General features: G+C 37.9%; 1 protein-coding gene and 1 long non-coding RNA gene across 19 annotated transcripts in view; one reads left to right on the plus strand and one right to left on the minus strand.

The window, feature by feature from the left end:
* The window catches only part of CACNA1D (calcium voltage-gated channel subunit alpha1 D), a 171,663-nt gene that overhangs the window by 91,327 nt on the left and 60,681 nt on the right, over positions 1–19,655 (plus strand). For 17 of the 18 annotated variants that reach the window (XM_042020350.1, XM_042020342.1, XM_042020447.1 and 14 more), the window contains exons 9-20: positions 113–282; positions 8,958–9,045; positions 9,704–9,730; positions 11,268–11,428; positions 11,999–12,224; positions 12,369–12,576; positions 14,193–14,313; positions 15,316–15,430; positions 16,116–16,185; positions 16,794–16,863; positions 17,627–17,771; positions 19,371–19,500. In XM_042020350.1, coding sequence (XP_041876284.1) covers positions 113–282; positions 8,958–9,045; positions 9,704–9,730; positions 11,268–11,428; positions 11,999–12,224; positions 12,369–12,576; positions 14,193–14,313; positions 15,316–15,430; positions 16,116–16,185; positions 16,794–16,863; positions 17,627–17,771; positions 19,371–19,500 — 1,531 coding nt within the window. The remainder of the gene's footprint in view (positions 1–112; positions 283–8,957; positions 9,046–9,703; positions 9,731–11,267; positions 11,429–11,998; positions 12,225–12,368; positions 12,577–14,192; positions 14,314–15,315; positions 15,431–16,115; positions 16,186–16,793; positions 16,864–17,626; positions 17,772–19,370; positions 19,501–19,655) is intronic. The other variant, XM_042020358.1, reaches the window with a different exon arrangement.
* LOC121660901 overlaps positions 12,116–19,655 on the minus strand; it is a 34,623-nt gene continuing 27,083 nt past the window's right edge. Inside the window, exon 3 of the long non-coding RNA XR_006014800.1 lies at positions 12,116–12,646. This is a non-coding gene — a long non-coding RNA (uncharacterized LOC121660901). The remainder of the gene's footprint in view (positions 12,647–19,655) is intronic.

Below are 19,655 nucleotides of genomic sequence, written 5' to 3' on the forward strand. Positions count from 1 at the left end.
TCTTCAGTGTATTTTCTATGTCACTGTGTTAATCTGCAATGTCAAGACTTGGATCAAAATGCTGGGGAGTTTGTCAATCAGTGGTTTTTTTTGCTTTATCTGCATTTGATAGAGAATTTTCCAAAGAAAGGGAAAAAGCCAAGGCCCGAGGGGACTTTCAGAAGCTACGTGAAAAGCAACAGCTTGAAGAAGATCTGAAGGGATATTTAGACTGGATTACTCAGGCAGAAGACATTGACCCCGAGAATGATGAAGAGGCTGATGAAGAAGGCAAGAGGAACAGTATGTATCTTTCCTCTCTACTTCTATGGGGACAGTTTGACTCCTGGGGGTGTTACCCTGCACTGAACCCAGCCTGTCCAGTGCTTTCCCTTCCCCAGTTTGCAGAAGTGTTGGTTGGCAGAGCAGTTGTCTGTTAACGTGGCGATGCTGAGTCACAGAAGATAATTTGGAGTCTTACAACAAAATTCTGCTTGGGGTGTCCATGCATAAATCACCGTCTGCATTCAGTCACTACTGAGACATAAACTTTGCTTTATTTGTGTTCTGGAAAAAGTTAGTGCAGAGAAGCCATGTGCCACTGTCATTGTAAATCCTTAGAATGTGTTTTCCTGTGGGTGCATGCAAGGGAAATAACAATGCTATAAAGAGCTTAAAAATATGGCCAAAGCTACAGTCAAGAAAAAACCTTGTGCTAATACTGAGGAATTTTTTTGTTGTTTTTAAAGCAGGAAAATTACATTCTGGGCCTTCCTTTTTTGAAATTCAGAAAGCAATATAATATATTTTTTGTTGTCTTAACTGGGTGTGCAATAAATGAAATCTTGTGGGATTTTCACTTGACGCTAAGAAATACCATGTATGATGTATTTACTGGACAGTAGGGTATTATGGACAGGTAATTTATGCTGTAGTGACCCTCTTGTGCTTCTAACCTGAGTCCTAAGATAAAAGAATAAGTTAATTTCGTGATACTATAGCAACTTTAAAAGTTATAATTGTTTTCTATATATCAGAAAATTCTAGTAACAGCAGTATTGTAATGTCATAATTTAGCAGAGGTTATTTTAGCCTCTTTGTCATGTTTGCATAGTAGTAGTTAAAATTCTCATGAGAAGTTTTAGAGCTGTACATAAATAAGAACACAACTTCAGGATGTGGCTACTGATTTAATACTAAGTCTAAGATTAAAATCCAAATTTCAGTATATATTCTAATGTTATATAGCATCTTATTATTAATGTTATACTCTGGATAGCCATGGTATTTTTTCACTTAAATACCATAGAATATTTATAAGGACAAATGGTTTGTCAAAGACAGCCTGGAGTATTATTTTCTGTGTTGAAATAATACATTGTTACCCTTGCTTTTCTTCTAGTTTTGCTAATTTGTTGTGAGCTGTTCCTTTAAGTCATGGTACTTTTCAGGTGCAGTAAGTGACAAAAATTACATGGTTTGATATTGAGCTATCTACTTTTAAACTTATCTCTGTATTGCAGAGATGGTTTTTAAAAATATTTGGTTTTCAGTTTCAGAATTTTATTAGTCCTTTTGTTCACAATAAAAGCAGAGTGTGGGAGTATGGACGTGTGCTACTGACTGGAAGGACAGTGATTCTCTGAGAGGCTGGAAGGCAACCTGTGTGTTGGTGTTGATCCCAGCATCACTGAAAAGGAATAATTTATGTCTATAGGAAGATGTGTTACACGAATAAAATTTTTATCTAGAACAGAGCAAAAAAGCCAGAGTTCACTGTACTTAGTTATTACTACTAATGTGTGGAAAGAGTACATAAACTGTGGGCTTGAGTACCAGTAGAAAATCCTGAGCCTGAGATATAAAAGATGGCACACTTTATGGAGTAAATACACTTTGTACAAGGCTGCTGTGCAGAATTGTAGGTGATGCTGAATTTGCAGGGTGTTGGATGACTGTGTTGTCAGCTGTGGTGCCAACAGACTTGGTTTACAGGTGAAATTCCAACAACCTTTTTTGTCCTGTTCAAATTGGATGTTTATTAACAGGCTGCAAAAATCCCCATTCGCTCTGACATTCCTTAAACAGATTTGGGGTTGTACAGATTAAAAAAAATACTTTGCATAGTTGTTGAGTTTGAAAGAGCTTTTAGGTCTAAACTGTTAACTGAGGCATAATTTTAGGCTAAGTTAAAGGTTGTAGAAGACTTGCAGAGTGAAAATAGAAGGAAAATAATTAAAATAGCTTTAAGAGAAATGCCAAGAATTTAATTTCAGGCAGACATCTATGTTTTCAGTGGAAATTTCCAGTGAATAGGCAATCTCCTAGCACCCTTGGATTTATGCACATGTCATTAAATATGTGGCTTGGTATTTCATTTTTAATATTAGTTGCAACAACCTGTAAAGGAGGAAGGGTTACTGAATTGCTCCACCTCTTGGCATTCGAGATATTATTAGGAAATAAATTTAGTTGAAATATACTGGTGATGTTTTTCTTGAGCCATCTTGGCAGCATGAGTTAGAGCTGGGTCCCAAGACAGTCAGAATAATAATACTTTTCAGGCTTCTAGGCAACTATGTCCCTTCTTGGAATATCTAAACCTCTGGGTGATCAAGATTACTGCTGATTTATGGTGATGGGAGATCACCATGGTGCTCTCCAATGATGTAGAAGAGCTCTGGGTTTAGGATACAGAAGATCTCAGTGGCAGGCAAAAGTAGAGATTTAAAAGATGCTTAAGTCAGTGATTAACAGTTTCTCACATAATCCTTTGAAATTGTAGTTGAGGTTCCTGCAATGCCCTGCCCCCTGCATTTTAAAATTTCTAACTAGAGAAGTCATTAAGTCATTTATTTATGGGTTCTATGTATTTGTACATCGCTGTTGCTGATAATGGGCAGGTATTCAATGCTGTTGAATAAAAGAATACCTTTAAATTACTAGACTTATAAACATGCGTTACTGAAAGTTGGAAGTCTTTATTATGAACTAATAGCTGATTATCCTGAAGTCAATGAAAAAACTCCCATTGCCTTCAAAGCACTGCGAATTTAGCTCAAAATGTGAGGATCCGTGAGAGGTGAGGGGTTTAGCTGTGATCAGTTGTGCTGCCGGTGATTTCAGTTTGTTTTGCCTAACCTTGCCTGTGTTGTGTGTACGGACACATTTTTGTTTTTTGCGTTGCGACTGCTGCCACCTCCCGCGTCACTGCTGGGATTACATGTGCTTCCCCAGGGCTTACACTGGCTGACTTAATGGAAGACAAGAAGAAAAGCAGACTTAGCTGCTTTGGCCGTTCTTCCAATAAACATGGTAAAACGTGTTTGGATTTGCAGTTGAACTTTCTTTTGTGCCAATACTCCATTGGATGTGGTAGCTTTCGGGAGCACAGATTGTTTGCATTTCTATAACCAAGGCATAAACCTCTGTGGCATGGAACCCCTTTGCATGCAGACCTTCCTGCTGGTTGAAGTGCATGTTTGAAATAGAGGTGCTGCTCTACCTCCCTAAAGCAGAGTGTTCAAACCATTCAGATTTCCACTGAAGTGTCTTTGTCTGTGGCTGTTCTTGTTGAAGAATGGGTTTTCTTTTTCAGAAGTCAGGTAAATCAGATCAAAAATGTATTTTGAATTTGGGTGTGAAGAAATTAATAGAAGTGTTTCACAAGTTTTGTAATGCATCATAGTGTAAGCTTAGAACAGCATGATGATTATATTTACTATTTATTTTTGATACTTATGATGTGGACTCTAACAAAACACAACAAGCTTTTGCTGTATCTCCTCTTATTATTGATGATTTTGTTTCTGTAATTTGTTTTATTCGATTTTCCCCACCCACATTGGAGATGGACAGGAGGTTTAGAGTATGATGGTTATTTTCAAATCTGCCTGTTTTAATACTGGCAAATGTCCTGTTTTGACATGAGCACAGTTGCAGTAGTTAGGAGATCTAGTTTTAATCCTACCTGCAACTAAGTTATATGACCAACTGGATTTCTTGCTGTTTCTAACAATCACTATTGCAGCCCAGACTGGGGGGGAAATCTCTCATCCAGTTACTTTAGAGAGTACAGAATTCTAAGTCAGAAATTGCTAGGACCTGATGGACTCATTTTGTACAAACACTGAGCCTGCTTGCAATTATTTGTGCAACTGTTACATATATTGTCTGATAGCTCACGCATCTCCACGTGCCAAACCAGCTTTTCTATCAAAATTGCAAGAAGACAGTTGCAATTTTACTTTGAACTGTGTATTTCAATGTAGTCCTTAAATGAGGAGGTTCAGGTTCTGATGTCTGTCAGGAAGCAGCCTGGCACTGGCTGAAAACCTCCTGTCACCTGCTGGCAGTGGCTGCTGTCTCACTACTTGTACCTGACCTTGCAAGTCAAAGGCACCCCAGACTCATGGGCACTGACTTGGATTCTTCTTCCTTGCAGGGCCAGGCTCACCTTTTGTGAGTAGGGCTTTTCCAAAGTACAAATTAATGCCCTAAGTTTATTTCTTCCTGAGTTCATGAGATGATTATGCTGATTTGAGGAGTTCAAACTTAGACTGTCTCTGGATTAGAAATACCACCCCAAATATTTTTCTTTGTATTCCCTCTACCTGTGTTTCCATTAAAAACAACATGTCTGTAGAATATGCAACATTCCCAAGGTTCACAGTGCCATTCTTCAGGGTACAAGTGGTTGTTTCAGTGATGCTACAGTAACAAAACCCTGTTATTTTGCTGTCCTTCCACTGCTATGCAGCCAACCTTATATTGCTTTAACGTGGACTGTCTATAAAAAGAGAAAGCCCATAAGAATGATCTACAACAACATTAAACCTGCACTATGGAAAAAGATATCTTGCTACACTATCACACAGAACATCTTCCAAGCAGACTCTCCTTAAAGTGAATTTACCCCGAGGAGCTTCACAGTTAGAAGAGATAGTGCCACTTCTTTCTGAAGTGTTTTCTGGGCATATAGCAGACTTAGGAAAATTTGAGATGAATTTGCAATGATAATGTTGCCACTTTGGGGGTTTGTGGTTTTTTTCACTCTGTTTTCCTTTTTGACTATCTCAAAGATTTGGTATAAAGGATTCAGAAAATTCATGTACTAATTTGAGAAAGAATTAGGAAAATTTTGGAGTTTGAGGAATTTGTTGGCTGTTACTAGAAAACAGAAGATGACATTTTTTGAATGACTGATCTAAAATTTTGCCAATTTAAAATAAGGCCAAGATTCTCTGCAGTAGCCAATAATGATGAGCTGTGCAGATCACTCCACTTCTGCAGCACTTTTCCTTCAGCACATGTAGCCAGAAGGCTGCCCAACATGCACCAGTGTGACAATGATGTCAGCCTATGGATCAAAAATGCACAGTTGAAGTTGAAACAGGTTAAAATTTTGATCATATACATTCTAGAGGAAAACATTCTAACAATAATACTTGACACCACAATTCAGTAATTCAGGTAGTAATTTAGCCTGCTTCTGGATTCTACAGTGACACTGAATTGTTGTATTTCAGGATTATGGAATTTATTTCTTCTAACTCCAACTGGCGAGGACACATCACTGCTGACAGACAGTGGCTTGCTGTTCACTGTGCATTAGTTATGTTACATCCTGGAGTGGAGTTTGAAATCTCTGCTCCAAAGTCTGAAAACTCCATAGAGTACCTAGTGAATAGAATGGATTGTTTTTCTCGTGTTATATTCTTATCCACAGAAGCAAAATGTGGTAGTTGATGTATTTGACCTGTTTTCTATACACTCAGGAAAGTATTAAGCTGCATGCTGTATGGGTTGCTTATATTGTCTAATGCAAGCATTCTTTTGTTTGAAACCAGTTACCTTAATTGAAGAGATTATTAGATCTAGAAATCTAGATAATCTTTCCAGAAGAATGCCAGTGAAATAAGGGCAAAAGGTGAATAAAGAAAGGAGAAAAAGATTCTCTGCTGTAGCCAATAATGATGAGCTGTGCAGATCACTCCACTTCTGCAGCACTTTTCCTTCAGCATGTGTAACCAGAAGGCTGCCCAACATGCACCAGTGTGACAATGACATCAGCCTATGAATATTCCTTTGAATACTGGGGTGCCAGTTTATAGATCTCAGTGCTGACAGTGCTGAGATAAATCTCTCAAAAGTTCATTGTGTGCTGTGTTTGCCTCATGGACACCACCTGCCCTTATGGAGCTGTGGCCATGGAATTGAGTCTCTTTGAGACCTGCCAGGTTGCTTGCATTAGCAGAGTGGATGTGGACATGCAGTGCTGCTGTTTTCTTCTGGCTAAAGACCTGATGACTTGCTGGCATTGCTGGAGCTGGTCTTCCACACGGTGCCTTTCTCAGTGCTTCTGTCAAGTTTTAATTTTGACATATAAGTTGCAGGATAATGACAGCTGAGTTTCTAACGTGAATTGGTTCTTTTTTTCCTTTTCTGTTTGTAATACAGCACCTGCAAGTCACTAATAGAGATGGAGCAACAGCCCTGTGGTGTCTGAAACACAGTAACATTCTGATGTATTCAGTAATTAGCAGAACTGACATTCGCTTCAATAGGGACAAAGATATTTTTCTTTGTTCTTTTTCTTCACACAATCCTGTTCAAAAGGGGCTGGTATTTCTTACTGTGGGCTAACACATCAAGTCTGGGTAGACTTGAGTTAAAATTACAGTACTTTACATTTACATGCATTTGCATTGCCTACATTAAATGTAGTTTTTTTGACACTGAGTGACACTTTATGAAGAATTGCATTCTAGGCACTGGTTTTATTTCAGGGGAAGGAAGGGTTGATAAATTTGAAATAAAAGTGTGAGACACGCTCCACATATGCAATAATTGTGGAAGTAGGCCTAGCTGTGTTTTCCTGGAAGCTCTTAATAGCATGTGAAACAAGACTTCTGCACTCATATTTTGCAGTTGTTCATTGCAAGTGCTGAAATGTTCATCCTTAGGTGACTGTACTGCTGTGTTTTCTAACACCATTCAAGTCACCTGGCACAAGGCAACCAGTTCAGTTCTTTACCACACAGGGAAACACATTGCATTTATTGCAAAAGACCATGGCATTTTAAAATCAAAATTCTTACTTCTGAAGCCCTGAGACTATGTTTGAAATAATTTTGTGGGTTTTTTTTTCTTTAACCCTTTGACATTTTAATAGTTGAATTTGAACATCAAAGTTTTTTTCTTCACTTTTCAATGAAATTCCTTTTGAAGTCTGACTGTAAGCTGTGAAGTTCTTACAGGACGAGCAAAAATCATTATTTTAAAACTGATCTATGAAGGGAAGCATGATATTAGAATTAAGGCACTTGCAGGTGCTAACCAGAGATGTTTAATATATAAAGCAATTACAGTAATATTTTAAAAGGATCATCAGAACAGAAGAACCTTGTGAAAGAAGGTTTTGCTGTGCTTACTGCCTGAAGTGCTTTGTTTATTCAAACACCTGCATGGACATTTTGGATCTTTGTTATGCCACTTTGTTTAACATTTCATGTAACAGTGACTTGCTTATGGGGACAGATTCTCAGCTGTTGCAAACGGTAGCTGAGCACCTGGCCTGCAAAAACCTGTCAATCTCCAACTTGGATGGGATTGATGGGCACAGAAACCAAACCAGCACTTCCCACTTCCCTGTATCTTCATGTCGGTGTTGAGGCAATACAGAGGCTGTGCAGAGAGACTGTTTCTAGCACTTCTCACTTTGTACCTGATTTGTAGACAAATCAGAAAATTCAGGGCCCGATTCTTAAATCTCATTTATATCATCCTTTAGGCTACCAAAATAGTGAGATTTTCCTATTGGAAGTTGGCAGTGTGGCCCTTCTGCCCTCAGTACTCTCAGTGCACAGACATGGACTTAAACCCTTCCCAACAAACCAAACCAAACCAACCAAACAAGCAAACCATCAAAACAGTGGAAGGTACACACCAGAATACCTTTAGAATGCTCTGTTTTTCTTTTGTTCTTGCTGTTTTACAGTAATTTCAGTGCATCTTCCACCTCTTATGTTTCCTACTATATGGTATTTCTATTGTATAGACCAGCAACATTAATTTACTCTTTTCTTGTTCCTGAGGTTTTCCTTTCATGCTTGCTTTGCAGACATGGAAGCAGTGCTCTCCCCTAGGAATTACTGCGAACTTTGGCAGTTCATCATTTCCTAACACCTTCTGACATAAGGTGTCCTCCCTCTGTATTTCAGTTGATTTGAAGATAAATGGTGATGACCCAGCTGAAAATGAGTTTTGTCTAAAAACCATTAGCTACAATTGCTAACTACTCAGTGATCATTCACTATATTTATAGTAATTCACTGTGTGGCAAATGTAATTGTCCCCCTTTTATTAGTAGTAATTTTCATCATGCTTTGAAGTACCATTCTCCCATTCCCAGTGTTCCTGCCTGCTGCTCACACAGTATTTGCAGGCACATTTACTTTCTGGCATCCTGCCTTGATAATTCATAATGTCAGTAAAAGCAAAGAGTGGTCAGTGTGACCAGGATGTGATACTTCCTACTTTCAGGAGAAGTTTGATGATATTTCTTGGAATCAGTGAGCTTGTTAACAGCACTTCAATTGAAAAGCACCTCCAAAGTGTTAGCAGAATATGTCTCAAAATGAAAAGTCACAGAATCTATCTCAGCTTAATTTTTTTACTGGGGTAGCATATTCTTTGTACAAACCTCCTCTACTTTGTATTCTGTAGTAAACTGTAAGCAATTACTTAGAATCATTGAAAACAAACAAACAAACAAAAGCCACCATTCACTCCGGAATTCTGTTTGCTTCCTTTTGGTGGGAGAGGAGGACTGGTGAAGTGTCTGACTTCATCTATGACTCCTCAGATCTTCCAAGCTCTCAGCAGACCTGGAGGCATTCTTGCTGTAGGCCAGGAGATGCCGTGCTGGGCAATGCCTTGCTTGGTGCTGAGTCTAAGGCAGTTGTGTTTCCCCGCAGCGAGCATACCCACCAGCGAGACCGAGTCCGTGAACACGGAGAACGTCAGCGGGGAAGGGGAGAGCCCGGCGTGCTGTGGGAGTTTGTGGTGAGTGCATGGATGGTTGTCAAGTACCCATCTCAGCATTTCAAAGGGTCGTTCTTTCCCCACTCTTTATTTAGCCAAAAGAGCTTTGAAATAGTCAAGCGTTGTATGGCACTTGCAGGAGTTTGATATTAGACCAATTATTAGAGTATTAAGGCTCTAATTCTCAGATTAAAAAGATATTAAACAATTCAACTCAACTTGCTTTTCCTAAAAGCTTTTATAAAATATAATTATAAGAAAATAATGGAAATTTCTAATGACATGTAAAAACAAATATTTTCTGTTAGATTGTGTATGACCCGGAGAATATGTATGTTTTAGACAATAACTGAATGTATGGGAGTATTTCTATAACCCGAGGTGTTCACTATTTATTTGCTCAGATTTTCGTGACTTCCAGGCAGCTTCTGCATGTTTATTCAAGGTTTATTTACTGAGTTTTAAAGGAGATTTCCTTTCTTTCACTAAGAAAATTTGTAAGGCTTTAGAAATGGTATTTCAGAGAATAAATAACAGACGAAAGAATTTCGGCATTCATTATGCATTTTGATAGAAGTTTGTTTTGTGTATATGTAATGCCAATGGTAAATTCTAAAGAAAATGAATTTGTTAATTACTTTTTCCCCATTCTTAAAAATGTATTTTCCTTTTCTTCTAGTCAAACCATCTCAAAATCCAAGTTCAGGTCAGTATTTTCCCCTTAGAATCACATTCTAAGGTAAATGCAAAATCTCGGTCCAGTTCTCACTCTTCTGGGCTGATCCTCGCTCCAGCTTCTGGAATGTTACTCTGCAATGTCAGTACTGTGTGTTTGAGCACAAAGTAAGTCAGCCCATAACTTATCAAGGATATTGTTTTGACTTTAATGTCAAAATGCCTTTGGATCAAAATAGAAAATGCTTTTCTTTGCAAGCTCGCCTACCTGCTGCACTACAAGTCAAAATACAAGTTAATCTTTGGGAGCATGCCTTTACTTGTAGCAATCTAATGGAGAAACTTTCTGCTATTCTCCTTTTAAATTTTTGTTTTATTTCTGTGGTCTGTTTACATATGCCTATGTTATTCATGCACATTCATATGTGTACCAGTTAGCTGTACTTTATTGTCACTGGTTCTACACATCTTTTTGGGGAAAATGAAAAAATGGCCCCATTGGCTTCAGAAAGCTTGCAGTTATACAGTTTGAGCCTGCTTGTGAATCTTATAAGTAGAGATAACCCAACATTATTATTCTTGTCTCATGGAATTCAATGATAGGATGTTCTGTAAGTGTAAAAAAAATGTCAGTTTAACCTACCCAGGGAGTGAGCCATCCTGCTGATGGCCGTGGGCACAGCCCTTGTAGCAGGGGATTGGCAAGATAAGAATGTTCTTGAATACCACGTTGATTTAGGTCAGGACAGGATATTTTTCCTTTATATGGCTGGAATACTGCAAAGGTTTGAAACATCTTTGTACTGATACCTAAACCAGTATTAATTTCCATTATTGCAAGGACAAATTTAAGGTGCATAAAGAAAACTCAGTTAATGCTTGAACACAGTTCCCAGAAGTGAAGCAGAGAAATCTAGTTTTATGAGTCCAAAGATATATCCTCACTTGTGAATCCAACCCATAACTAGGCAGAGCCTCGACTTGTCACTCTTATTTATTTCACAGACATTTGCCCACTGACACAATTTCAGGGTACATCAGTAGAAAGCTCTAGGAGTTACTGAGGAAGATTTCGGATGGTATAGGGTAGGTTTCTAAAAGATGACCTCAGCATTCCTATTCTGTTTAATCCTGCCAGAATTCTCTTTGTGGTTTAACTCAAAGCTTACATTTTCACACTGAATTTAATTTGAATTCTGAGTTGATTCATTGACTTTTCTTTATTGCTATTAAGTGTATGGGGCCTTGGAAAGATAGATATATTTTGCTACTCAATGAAATGTTAAATGCAGCTTAATCTAATTATGTCACAGGCAATTTGAGTCTCCAAATGTTGTGGTTTACATTTAGAAATCTATAAGGAAATATGAAAAAAAGGAATAACACATTAGCAGTCCCTAATCTGCAACTGGTAATGATTTACACAGCTATTAAGTATTATACACATATTTATGAAAATACACCTGCTCACACATACACACTTGCACTGTTTTCTACACAGAAGAAACTCTCCTTAAGTTCATGTGTTTTCCATATAATAATAAATTTATTTTTATTTGAACTTTCAGTCGACGCTGGCGTCGCTGGAACCGATTTAACAGAAGAAAATGTAGGGCTGCAGTAAAATCTGTCACATTTTATTGGCTTGTTATTGTCTTGGTCTTTTTGAACACATTAACTATCTCATCAGAGCATTACAATCAACCTGACTGGCTGACCCAGATCCAAGGTACAGTCAAAAATTATTTGTCCTGGTCTTGACTATGGATAGTTGTGCTCTATCAGTGGCTACTTTTTACTTTGCCATTTTGTTGTTTGCTGTCTGAAGGATATTCAGCCCAGCCAAAGGGAGATACAAGAAACAACTGAATGTGGTCTTTGATTTCCACAGCTGTAACACGGCTTAGTAACACAGACCTGACAATGCTAAATTGTAAATACCTGTACTTTTATCATGAAACCGTGCTTGAAAGATGAGGAGGAAGTGGGAACTGGCACAGCAGAACTTGCTGTGGGCTGGTTGCTTAAGTTACAGTGTGGACTCAAGCTGTGAGCTGAGGAACCGTGAACTGCACAACAGATTGGAAAGATGAATAGTTTATAGCTGGCAGGAAGCTTTACCTCCTTGCATAACTTTTGCCACTTAAGCATCAACTACAGTCCAACATAAAAAAAGCAGTACTTCCTTTTTAAGCAAAAAGCTGCAAACTCATATAGAAAGTATAGTGCTAATATGTTAAAATAAAAATGGAATCTATGAGGCAATTCAGAATCTTTTTTCTTTAATATTTTGTTCCAGATATCGCAAATAAAGTTCTTCTGGCTTTATTCACCTGTGAAATGTTAGTAAAGATGTACAGCTTGGGCCTACAGGCTTATTTTGTTTCTCTCTTTAACCGCTTTGATTGCTTCGTTGTTTGTGGTGGCATTGTTGAAACCATTTTGGTGGAGTTGGAAATTATGTCACCCCTTGGAATTTCAGTGTTTCGCTGTGTTCGTCTCCTGCGTATTTTTAAAGTAACCAGGTAAGATTATCTGATACTGCTAATTCTAAGGATAGCTGAAGAGTGATCAGCAATTGTTTTGTAATACTTCATCATGCACTGCTCTTTTACTGTTTTGTTTGGGGTTTTTTTGGTGTGTGTTAATACACGCATTTTAATTTATAGGCACTGGGCATCCCTGAGCAACTTGGTAGCATCCTTGTTAAACTCAATGAAGTCCATTGCTTCACTGTTGCTTCTGCTTTTCCTCTTCATCATAATCTTCTCGTTGCTTGGAATGCAGCTGTTTGGAGGCAAATTTAATTTTGATGAAACTCAAACAAAACGGAGCACCTTCGATAATTTTCCACAAGCCCTTTTAACTGTATTCCAGGTAACTTTCTTTCATCCCGTATGAGACATTTTACCTTTGATCAACAAAACTGTTTAAGTGATCATGTTGCCTGAAAATAAAATCATGAATACTATTTATTCAGTTTACTTTAAGTAGCATCCTGCTCATTAAATTCAGTACTCTGGTAATTTGCACCATTTGGACCATTTGTTTCATATCTGATTTGATCTATCTATGCAACATAGCTGTCATGTTACTTCACAGAGTTAAATCTCCTTTGTCCATCAAACACATGGCTAGAAAAAGAGGTGGAGTGTTATTTTTATTTTGATTGAATTATTTTCTTTAACTTCATTAGCTGTGTAAAAGTTCAGCTGCTCTCAAGCAAGAAAAAATAATAAGCCTTTAAAGAGTGCATATTTACATATGGGTCATATCACTCTAATATAAAAATAAGCATTGATTTCTTTAGTGACCAGGTTTTATTAAAATCTTCAGGCAAACTTGTCTGCTACTTGTGAAATGGCAGAGCCATACTTAGATTTTACTTTTCACTAATTTGTGATGTTTTCTTAGAATTTATTTTTCCCAATTTGGATACTGTAATTAGGCTATTTGGTTTCATCTTTCTCACCATTTTTATATTTGGCTTTGTACATTACCATAATATTTGTTTTCAGACATTGTAGGTGAGAGTTAAAAGTTGCAGAATTCACCTTGGCGTCAACTTCCTGTCTCTTTGGTGGAAGTCTCATCTGGTGGCTTCCCAGAGCAAGCAGAAAATCTTTCCATTTAATTTTAAGATAAGGAGATATTAATGAGAAATTTCCTTATGGGGAAAAGTGTTCACATTTGACCTGATATTGCCCCTATAAAAAGTTAAGGCTCTACTTTCCAATTCAGCTGAGTTAGATTTTATTCAGATTTTAGGCTGTTTCATTTTCAAAGGAAAGGAGCTTCCTTCAGTTTTAGAAGACACTCAGGACCAACCAACCTGTTGGTGCTCACTAACAATGAAAATCAGCTGGATAAGTTCAGCTCTCCAAAAATGAATTTCAGAAAATGGCATGCATTTAATTTTCTTAAACAACCATTTAATTGCTTGGAGGGAGAGTCAGTATTACATGTTTTCTCAGGTTGTAACTGATAATTTTTAAGAAATTAGAAATATAGGAAATGCCCCTATAGCCTGCATTGTAATACTCAGAATTTTTATCATAGTACAGATTTGTGGCCAGTATTAAAACAAAAAAAAAAAAAAAGAAAAAAAAAAGAAAAAGAAAAGAAAAAGGAACCTTAAAATATATACTGACTTGATTTTTAAGTGATGGACATAATGTGGCATTACTGAAACCAGGGCTCTTTACTTTGGCATGCCGAGATCAATAAAATTTCAATAAAATGTAATTTTTATTATTTTTGCCTTTGAAGTTCAGTGATATAAATGCATAGCACAAAATGAAATCTATTAGAGTTAAACCCAAGCTTTCAGGAGATGTTTATTTAAATGGGAATTTTAAAACAATGCATGAAAAGAATATGGTATTGCTTTATGTATACAGAAGGTTAGCTATATTGTGTGGTCAGAGAAAATGTGTTTCTCTATTCACTTTTGATGCTGAGTTACTACTAATCTCCTAATATCTACTTCTTAGATCCTAACAGGTGAAGACTGGAATGCTGTCATGTATGATGGCATCATGGCTTACGGTGGTCCATCATCCTCAGGCATGATCGTCTGTATATATTTCATTATCCTCTTCATCTGTGGTAACTGTATCCTTTACGCTCACTGCAAACATCCCTGAGTGGGGCTGTAGTCCAGGGACATAAACAAGATCCCTCTGGGAGAGGGTGAATGGCCATGGGCAAGTGCTCTCTGCATGTGCTGAGTCCTTTAAAGAGACTTTTCCTTGTGCCCCGTTCCCTGAGGAGTGCAAGTCAGTGATCTCCAGGCTGTCTCCAGCCACCACCATGGCAGAAACCAGAGAATATTTTCTTTCTTCCTTCAGTGGGAGCACGGCCTTACTGTGCTGCTGTTTGTCATCCCTGACAATGCAGGGCTGGAGCCTGGTCTGTGGGGCAGTGATGCCCCGTTATGCCCCTGTGAGTTCTGACATGGGCTGAGAGTGCAGCCAGGGATCCTCTGCACAGCAGGGACCAGGGCACAGACTGATGCAGCTGGGATAAAGTCTGCCTGAACCTTCCCCTTCCCTGCCTTCAGTGATCTGGAAATACTTCCTTGGCCCCATGCAGAAACAAACTACTGCCATTCTCAGAAGTTCTTTAAAGGTCAGAAGGTGATGAAAGGGCAAAACTATTGTGTTTTCTGTACTCTATGGTATTTGTATCAGTATTTACGATTAACTGGTACAGACTGAAGAACTGAATTTGATGTAGATTGTTGTAGACATGGAAGACAGTGCATTATAAAAATGAATTTTTCAAAATGCCCACACAGTCTCCACGTATAATAGACAGTTTCATATTTGAACTTGCTCAGGCTAGCATGAAGTTGAATTTCATTTATTTAAAAAAATACCTCAAGCATTCTGCTATTTTAAAACCCGTGACCCTAATGGATCTCTGTTCACTTTACAGCCAGTATCAGTCTAGTCCATTAAATGGGTGTTATTTGCACTACACTCCAGCATCACAAACCTCCACGCTGTAGGTTGGGAACATGTGTTTTATATCTCTCACATTGTCAGTGTTTATGCTGATAATAAACCACACGAGTATGGTAAGGCGTAATGTCCTTAAAATGATTTGAAATAGATATCTTGCTAAATGTCTTCTTGGCCATTGCTGTGGATAACTTGGCAGATGCTGAAAGTCTAAATACAGCTCAGAAAGAAGAAGCTGAAGAAAAAGAAAGGAAAAAGAATGCGAGGTAAAATAGAAGGGCATGTTGAATAAGCAGGAGAGGGAATGAGAAGAGTAATGAATTCTTCCATAAGGATTTTTTTTATATGAACGTCTTTACCATCTTCAAAATGTGCTGGACTGAGGAAAAAAATAAGAGGGTTTGTCTAGACACTACAATAGTAGACAAACAGTATGATTTTAGATAAAAGTTAGGTAGTCATTGTGGTGAATTAAGAATATAATGATAAACCAACTGATATTTAAACATTGCAACTGTAGGATTTATTGTGCAATTAGCACAAGAATTTATCTGTTGTTGCCAATACACAGCTCCCTGTGGAATCAGTTCTCTAAGCCTTATATAGACAAGTAGAAAACCTTCTTTTGAAATCAGTGCAAGCCTGTTGAAGTCAATGAAAATTGTTTGTATGAGTCCAAGGGCACAGTTTATCCCTCTAGAAAGGAGTAATTATCATGTGTTGAATGTTTTAGGGATTAGCCTCTGGAATTATATTCAAAATCATAATCTTTTAAATGGATCATTGCATTCAAATGCAGTAGGTTTTACTGCTCTGACACCTGCAGCTGTACAAAATATTTTAAATATTTTATTATAAGGCTTTCAAATTTTCATAGAATCGGTATCATTCACATAAAATTGTCTGTCTTTACATGGTATGCTTTGTAACTGTTATTGTATTGTTTTGTAGAAAAGAGAGTCTGGAAAATAAAAAAAGTGAGAAGTCAGAAGGTGACCAAAAGAAGCCCAAGGATAGTAAGGTGTTTATCCTAAAACTTGTCTCTTTTCTAAGAAGCAATTTTACTAATTTTGCTAGGGAGTACTTTTCAAGACTACTGTGCATTGTAGAATTCCTTTTTGAGCCCATCATCCCTACATTTTTTTCCAGGAAAAGGAAACTTAGTCCTGATGCTTTGCATCCTCACAGCATCTCTTAATCCAGAAAAATCCTTTTGGTTCCAGGATATCCTGAGAAGGGAAGCACTTAGAGAACAAAATAGTTAATGTCAGAAAAATGTGATTTTTTTTTTTTAGGATCCCTGTAGGTATTTTGCTTGATAAATGCAATGAGATTAGATAAATGATCAACTCTTAGTAGAATGTTCCAACATTCTTGGTAGCTTTTATCAAAGTGTGTTGGTTATATTCTCATTGTGATTTACACAGCCAGAAAAATGTGGATACTATTGAAAAATCATCGTTGAAAAATAAGTAATAAACTGTCAGCTCTCCTCTGTTCTCAGAGTTACTCTGCTTCAGAAAACTCACTTCTCTGACTTCAGAGGCTTATTTGGTTTGCTTTCTATTGGACTTTGTACTATGTGTTAAAATTTATTTTTCTTCCTGTGCATCCCTTTCACTGCTATAGGTGACAATTGGCGAATATGGAGAAGGAGAGGATGAGGATAAAGATCCCTATCCACCCTGTGATGTACCAGGTATGTGAATACTAGCTAGAAGACGAGCACATTTGTTTGCTAAAATATCCTAAACTTGCTCCTGCTGAACATTGAATCCATTCCTTTGGAGTCAGTGAAGTCGTGCTCTGTTATCAGTGGATAAATGGGCCTGGAAGCTGCTAAGTATTATCTTTTCCTGCAGCTTCCTAGACAGTACAAGCAGCGTTTGAGAGTTAATACTGTGAGCCTCAGCACTGTTGTGGTAACACTATCTGGATGGGAGAGCAAATTCTAAACTTCTCTAAAACGTTTGGCAAAAAAGGACATTTCAGGGCTGATGATGTTTGGTCAATTTTTTCTTGGCCCAGTGAATATACTTATCTAAAAATCAGTTCTGCTGGATTATCTGGATACATGTCACAGAAATCTGCCCTAAAGTTTGAGCACACAGTGCTCACCCAGAGCTCAGCACTCAGCACAGGCATGGATGGACTGTCGGGGCTGAGCTGAACTGGGGCTCCAGAGCTCCTCAGGGAGCTTGGGGTGCAGGTGCAGCTGCTCAGGACCAGCAAAGCCTGTTAATGCTCTCAGGGCACTTATGCACACACCCTGTATGTGGGTCACAAACAGTGACAACTGTTTGGATGTTCACATATTGGTTTATAGATTCTTAGAGTCATTCTATGAATATATATTTCCTATAAGCCAATGTGAAATCTAATACAAGCTATGCTTTTGTATCGTTACGAAAAAAACCTCAATATCTTTTAGTTTATAGTAAAAAGAATGTTTAATTTTAAAGTAGGTGAAGATGAAGAAGATGAGGAGGATGAACCAGAGGTACCAGCAGGCCCACGTCCCCGTAGAATATCAGAACTCAACATGAAGGAGAAGATAACACCGATCCCTGAAGGGAGTGCCTTCTTCATTTTCAGCAGCACCAATCCGTAAATATAAATTTGAAAAATACTGGTTTAGGCATCAAGCAGTGAAGTAACGGACCTCCTTCCAGGGAGATCAGGAGTAGGAATCTAGTATCTTCAACAGAAAAGGGATTGGCTTTCCTCCTAAAATGTTCTGATTGACTTGGTAAATGAGAATAATTTGAAAAAGATATTAATTTTCTTCCCACTGTTGAAGATAACAGCGTTTTGTACATATAGTCTGAGTTCTCACATGCCTGGAAAATACCCTTTAAGGTGTATTATCTGTGTACTATATTAGTCACTGGATGTAAAAGATCTGAGAATCTTCTGCATGAGATAGGTTACTAGGGTTACTAGAAATTCTTTGTGGAGGAGAAACCAGAAAAAGAGAAAAGTAGGAGAAAGGTTGTATATATTCTGCTCAGGGTAACAGCATTTCCCAGATTCAAATAAACATCAAAGATAAAGACAAATTATTTCAAAAAATCAAGAACAGTAATAGTTGGATTTTGGGGAGCAATTGGAATCTTTCAACACTTAGCCTAACTCCAGAGCATTTGGAGTTCTACTCTGGTGAAGACACCAAGCTTGAGTAGTCAGTAAAAGTCCTTACTTAAGATTTATTTGGCATGGGAGAATGCTGCCTTTCAGTGGTAGAGGCCACCACAAGTTTAAAAGATGATCAAGATAAAATGTTTTGGGTGTGTATCTCATTCATTGCACGGATTATCTGAAGCTCTTCAGAGTTTGCAAACTGGAAAGAGAGCTCCTTGAACTAGTAATTTTCATATGCTGAATGCAAAATCATTAGGTTTGTTGAACACTTCAAATTGCTTTCAGCTTCAACTAAAACTATGTATTCTTGGTCTAAAATGGCCTATTTGCATAAATAAGATATGCCACACTCCAATCATGTACTTAATTTCAGGAGAAAAAATTTTAGCCAAGAACCTTCCGGGTCTTCAGCAGAATTTAGACAACTTCAGTGTTAGTCAGTTATGAACCTGATCCTGCCTTTTTGTCAGTTTAATCCCAGATCTGCTCTGTATTTGTGATTACCTTGGGCTCAGTGACTCTAAGCATATGCACAGTTACACTTCATGTCATGTGGCTGAAGCCTGACGGCTCTGGAGCCTTCAACACCCACTTGTCCTGTAATTCTGTAAGGAAATCTTCATGGAGATTCTGATTTGAGTCCTAAGTAGCACAATGAGATCTGCAGCCTAAGTTGCATCTCACAAGATAAGTAATTTTGGCAACTTTAGTAAGGATGAAATCAAACAGGGGATCTGGAATGACTTATTGTCTAGCCTTGGTCCCTCTGACGTTGTCTGTACGTGCACAGTGGTACAAACCCTGGAACTTGTGGTGTTCATAACCCACTGGAAACCAACCCCTCCCAGATTGCTTTAAGTGCATCTTCACTATGGGTGATTTGGATTTCGAATTTATTTACATTCTTAGGAATCAGACCGATGGCTTCAGCATTTTCATTGCTTCTGACTGCTGATTGTTGCTCTGTTCCATCAGTGTTGGCAGAGTAACAGAAAACATGTTGTATATTAACCATCTGCTGAATTCCGTGTGCAAAGATGGTGTATTTTTGTATCTCCTCTTTAGAATTCGAGTGGGATGCCACAGACTTATCAATCACCACATCTTCACCAATCTCATCCTTGTCTTCATCATGCTGAGCAGTGTTTCCTTAGCAGCAGAAGATCCAATTCGCAGCCACTCTTTTCGAAATAATGTAAGCCTTTCATTTTTATGTCTGAAGATAAATACACCCTCACAGGATACAATCCTTTGGGCCTAGTGCCTGGTTTTTAATTTTCATGTTAAGAAACATTCCTTTTCCTTTTTCAAGCTATACATTTATATTCCTTTTGCTCTAAGAAGCATAAA

The sequence above is a fragment of the Corvus kubaryi genome, unplaced genomic scaffold (assembly GCF_017639235.1).
Source record: "Corvus kubaryi isolate FWS band 111438036 unplaced genomic scaffold, C.kubaryi_AGA036_p1.0 124, whole genome shotgun sequence".
Classification (NCBI taxonomy): domain Eukaryota; kingdom Metazoa; phylum Chordata; class Aves; order Passeriformes; family Corvidae; genus Corvus; species Corvus kubaryi.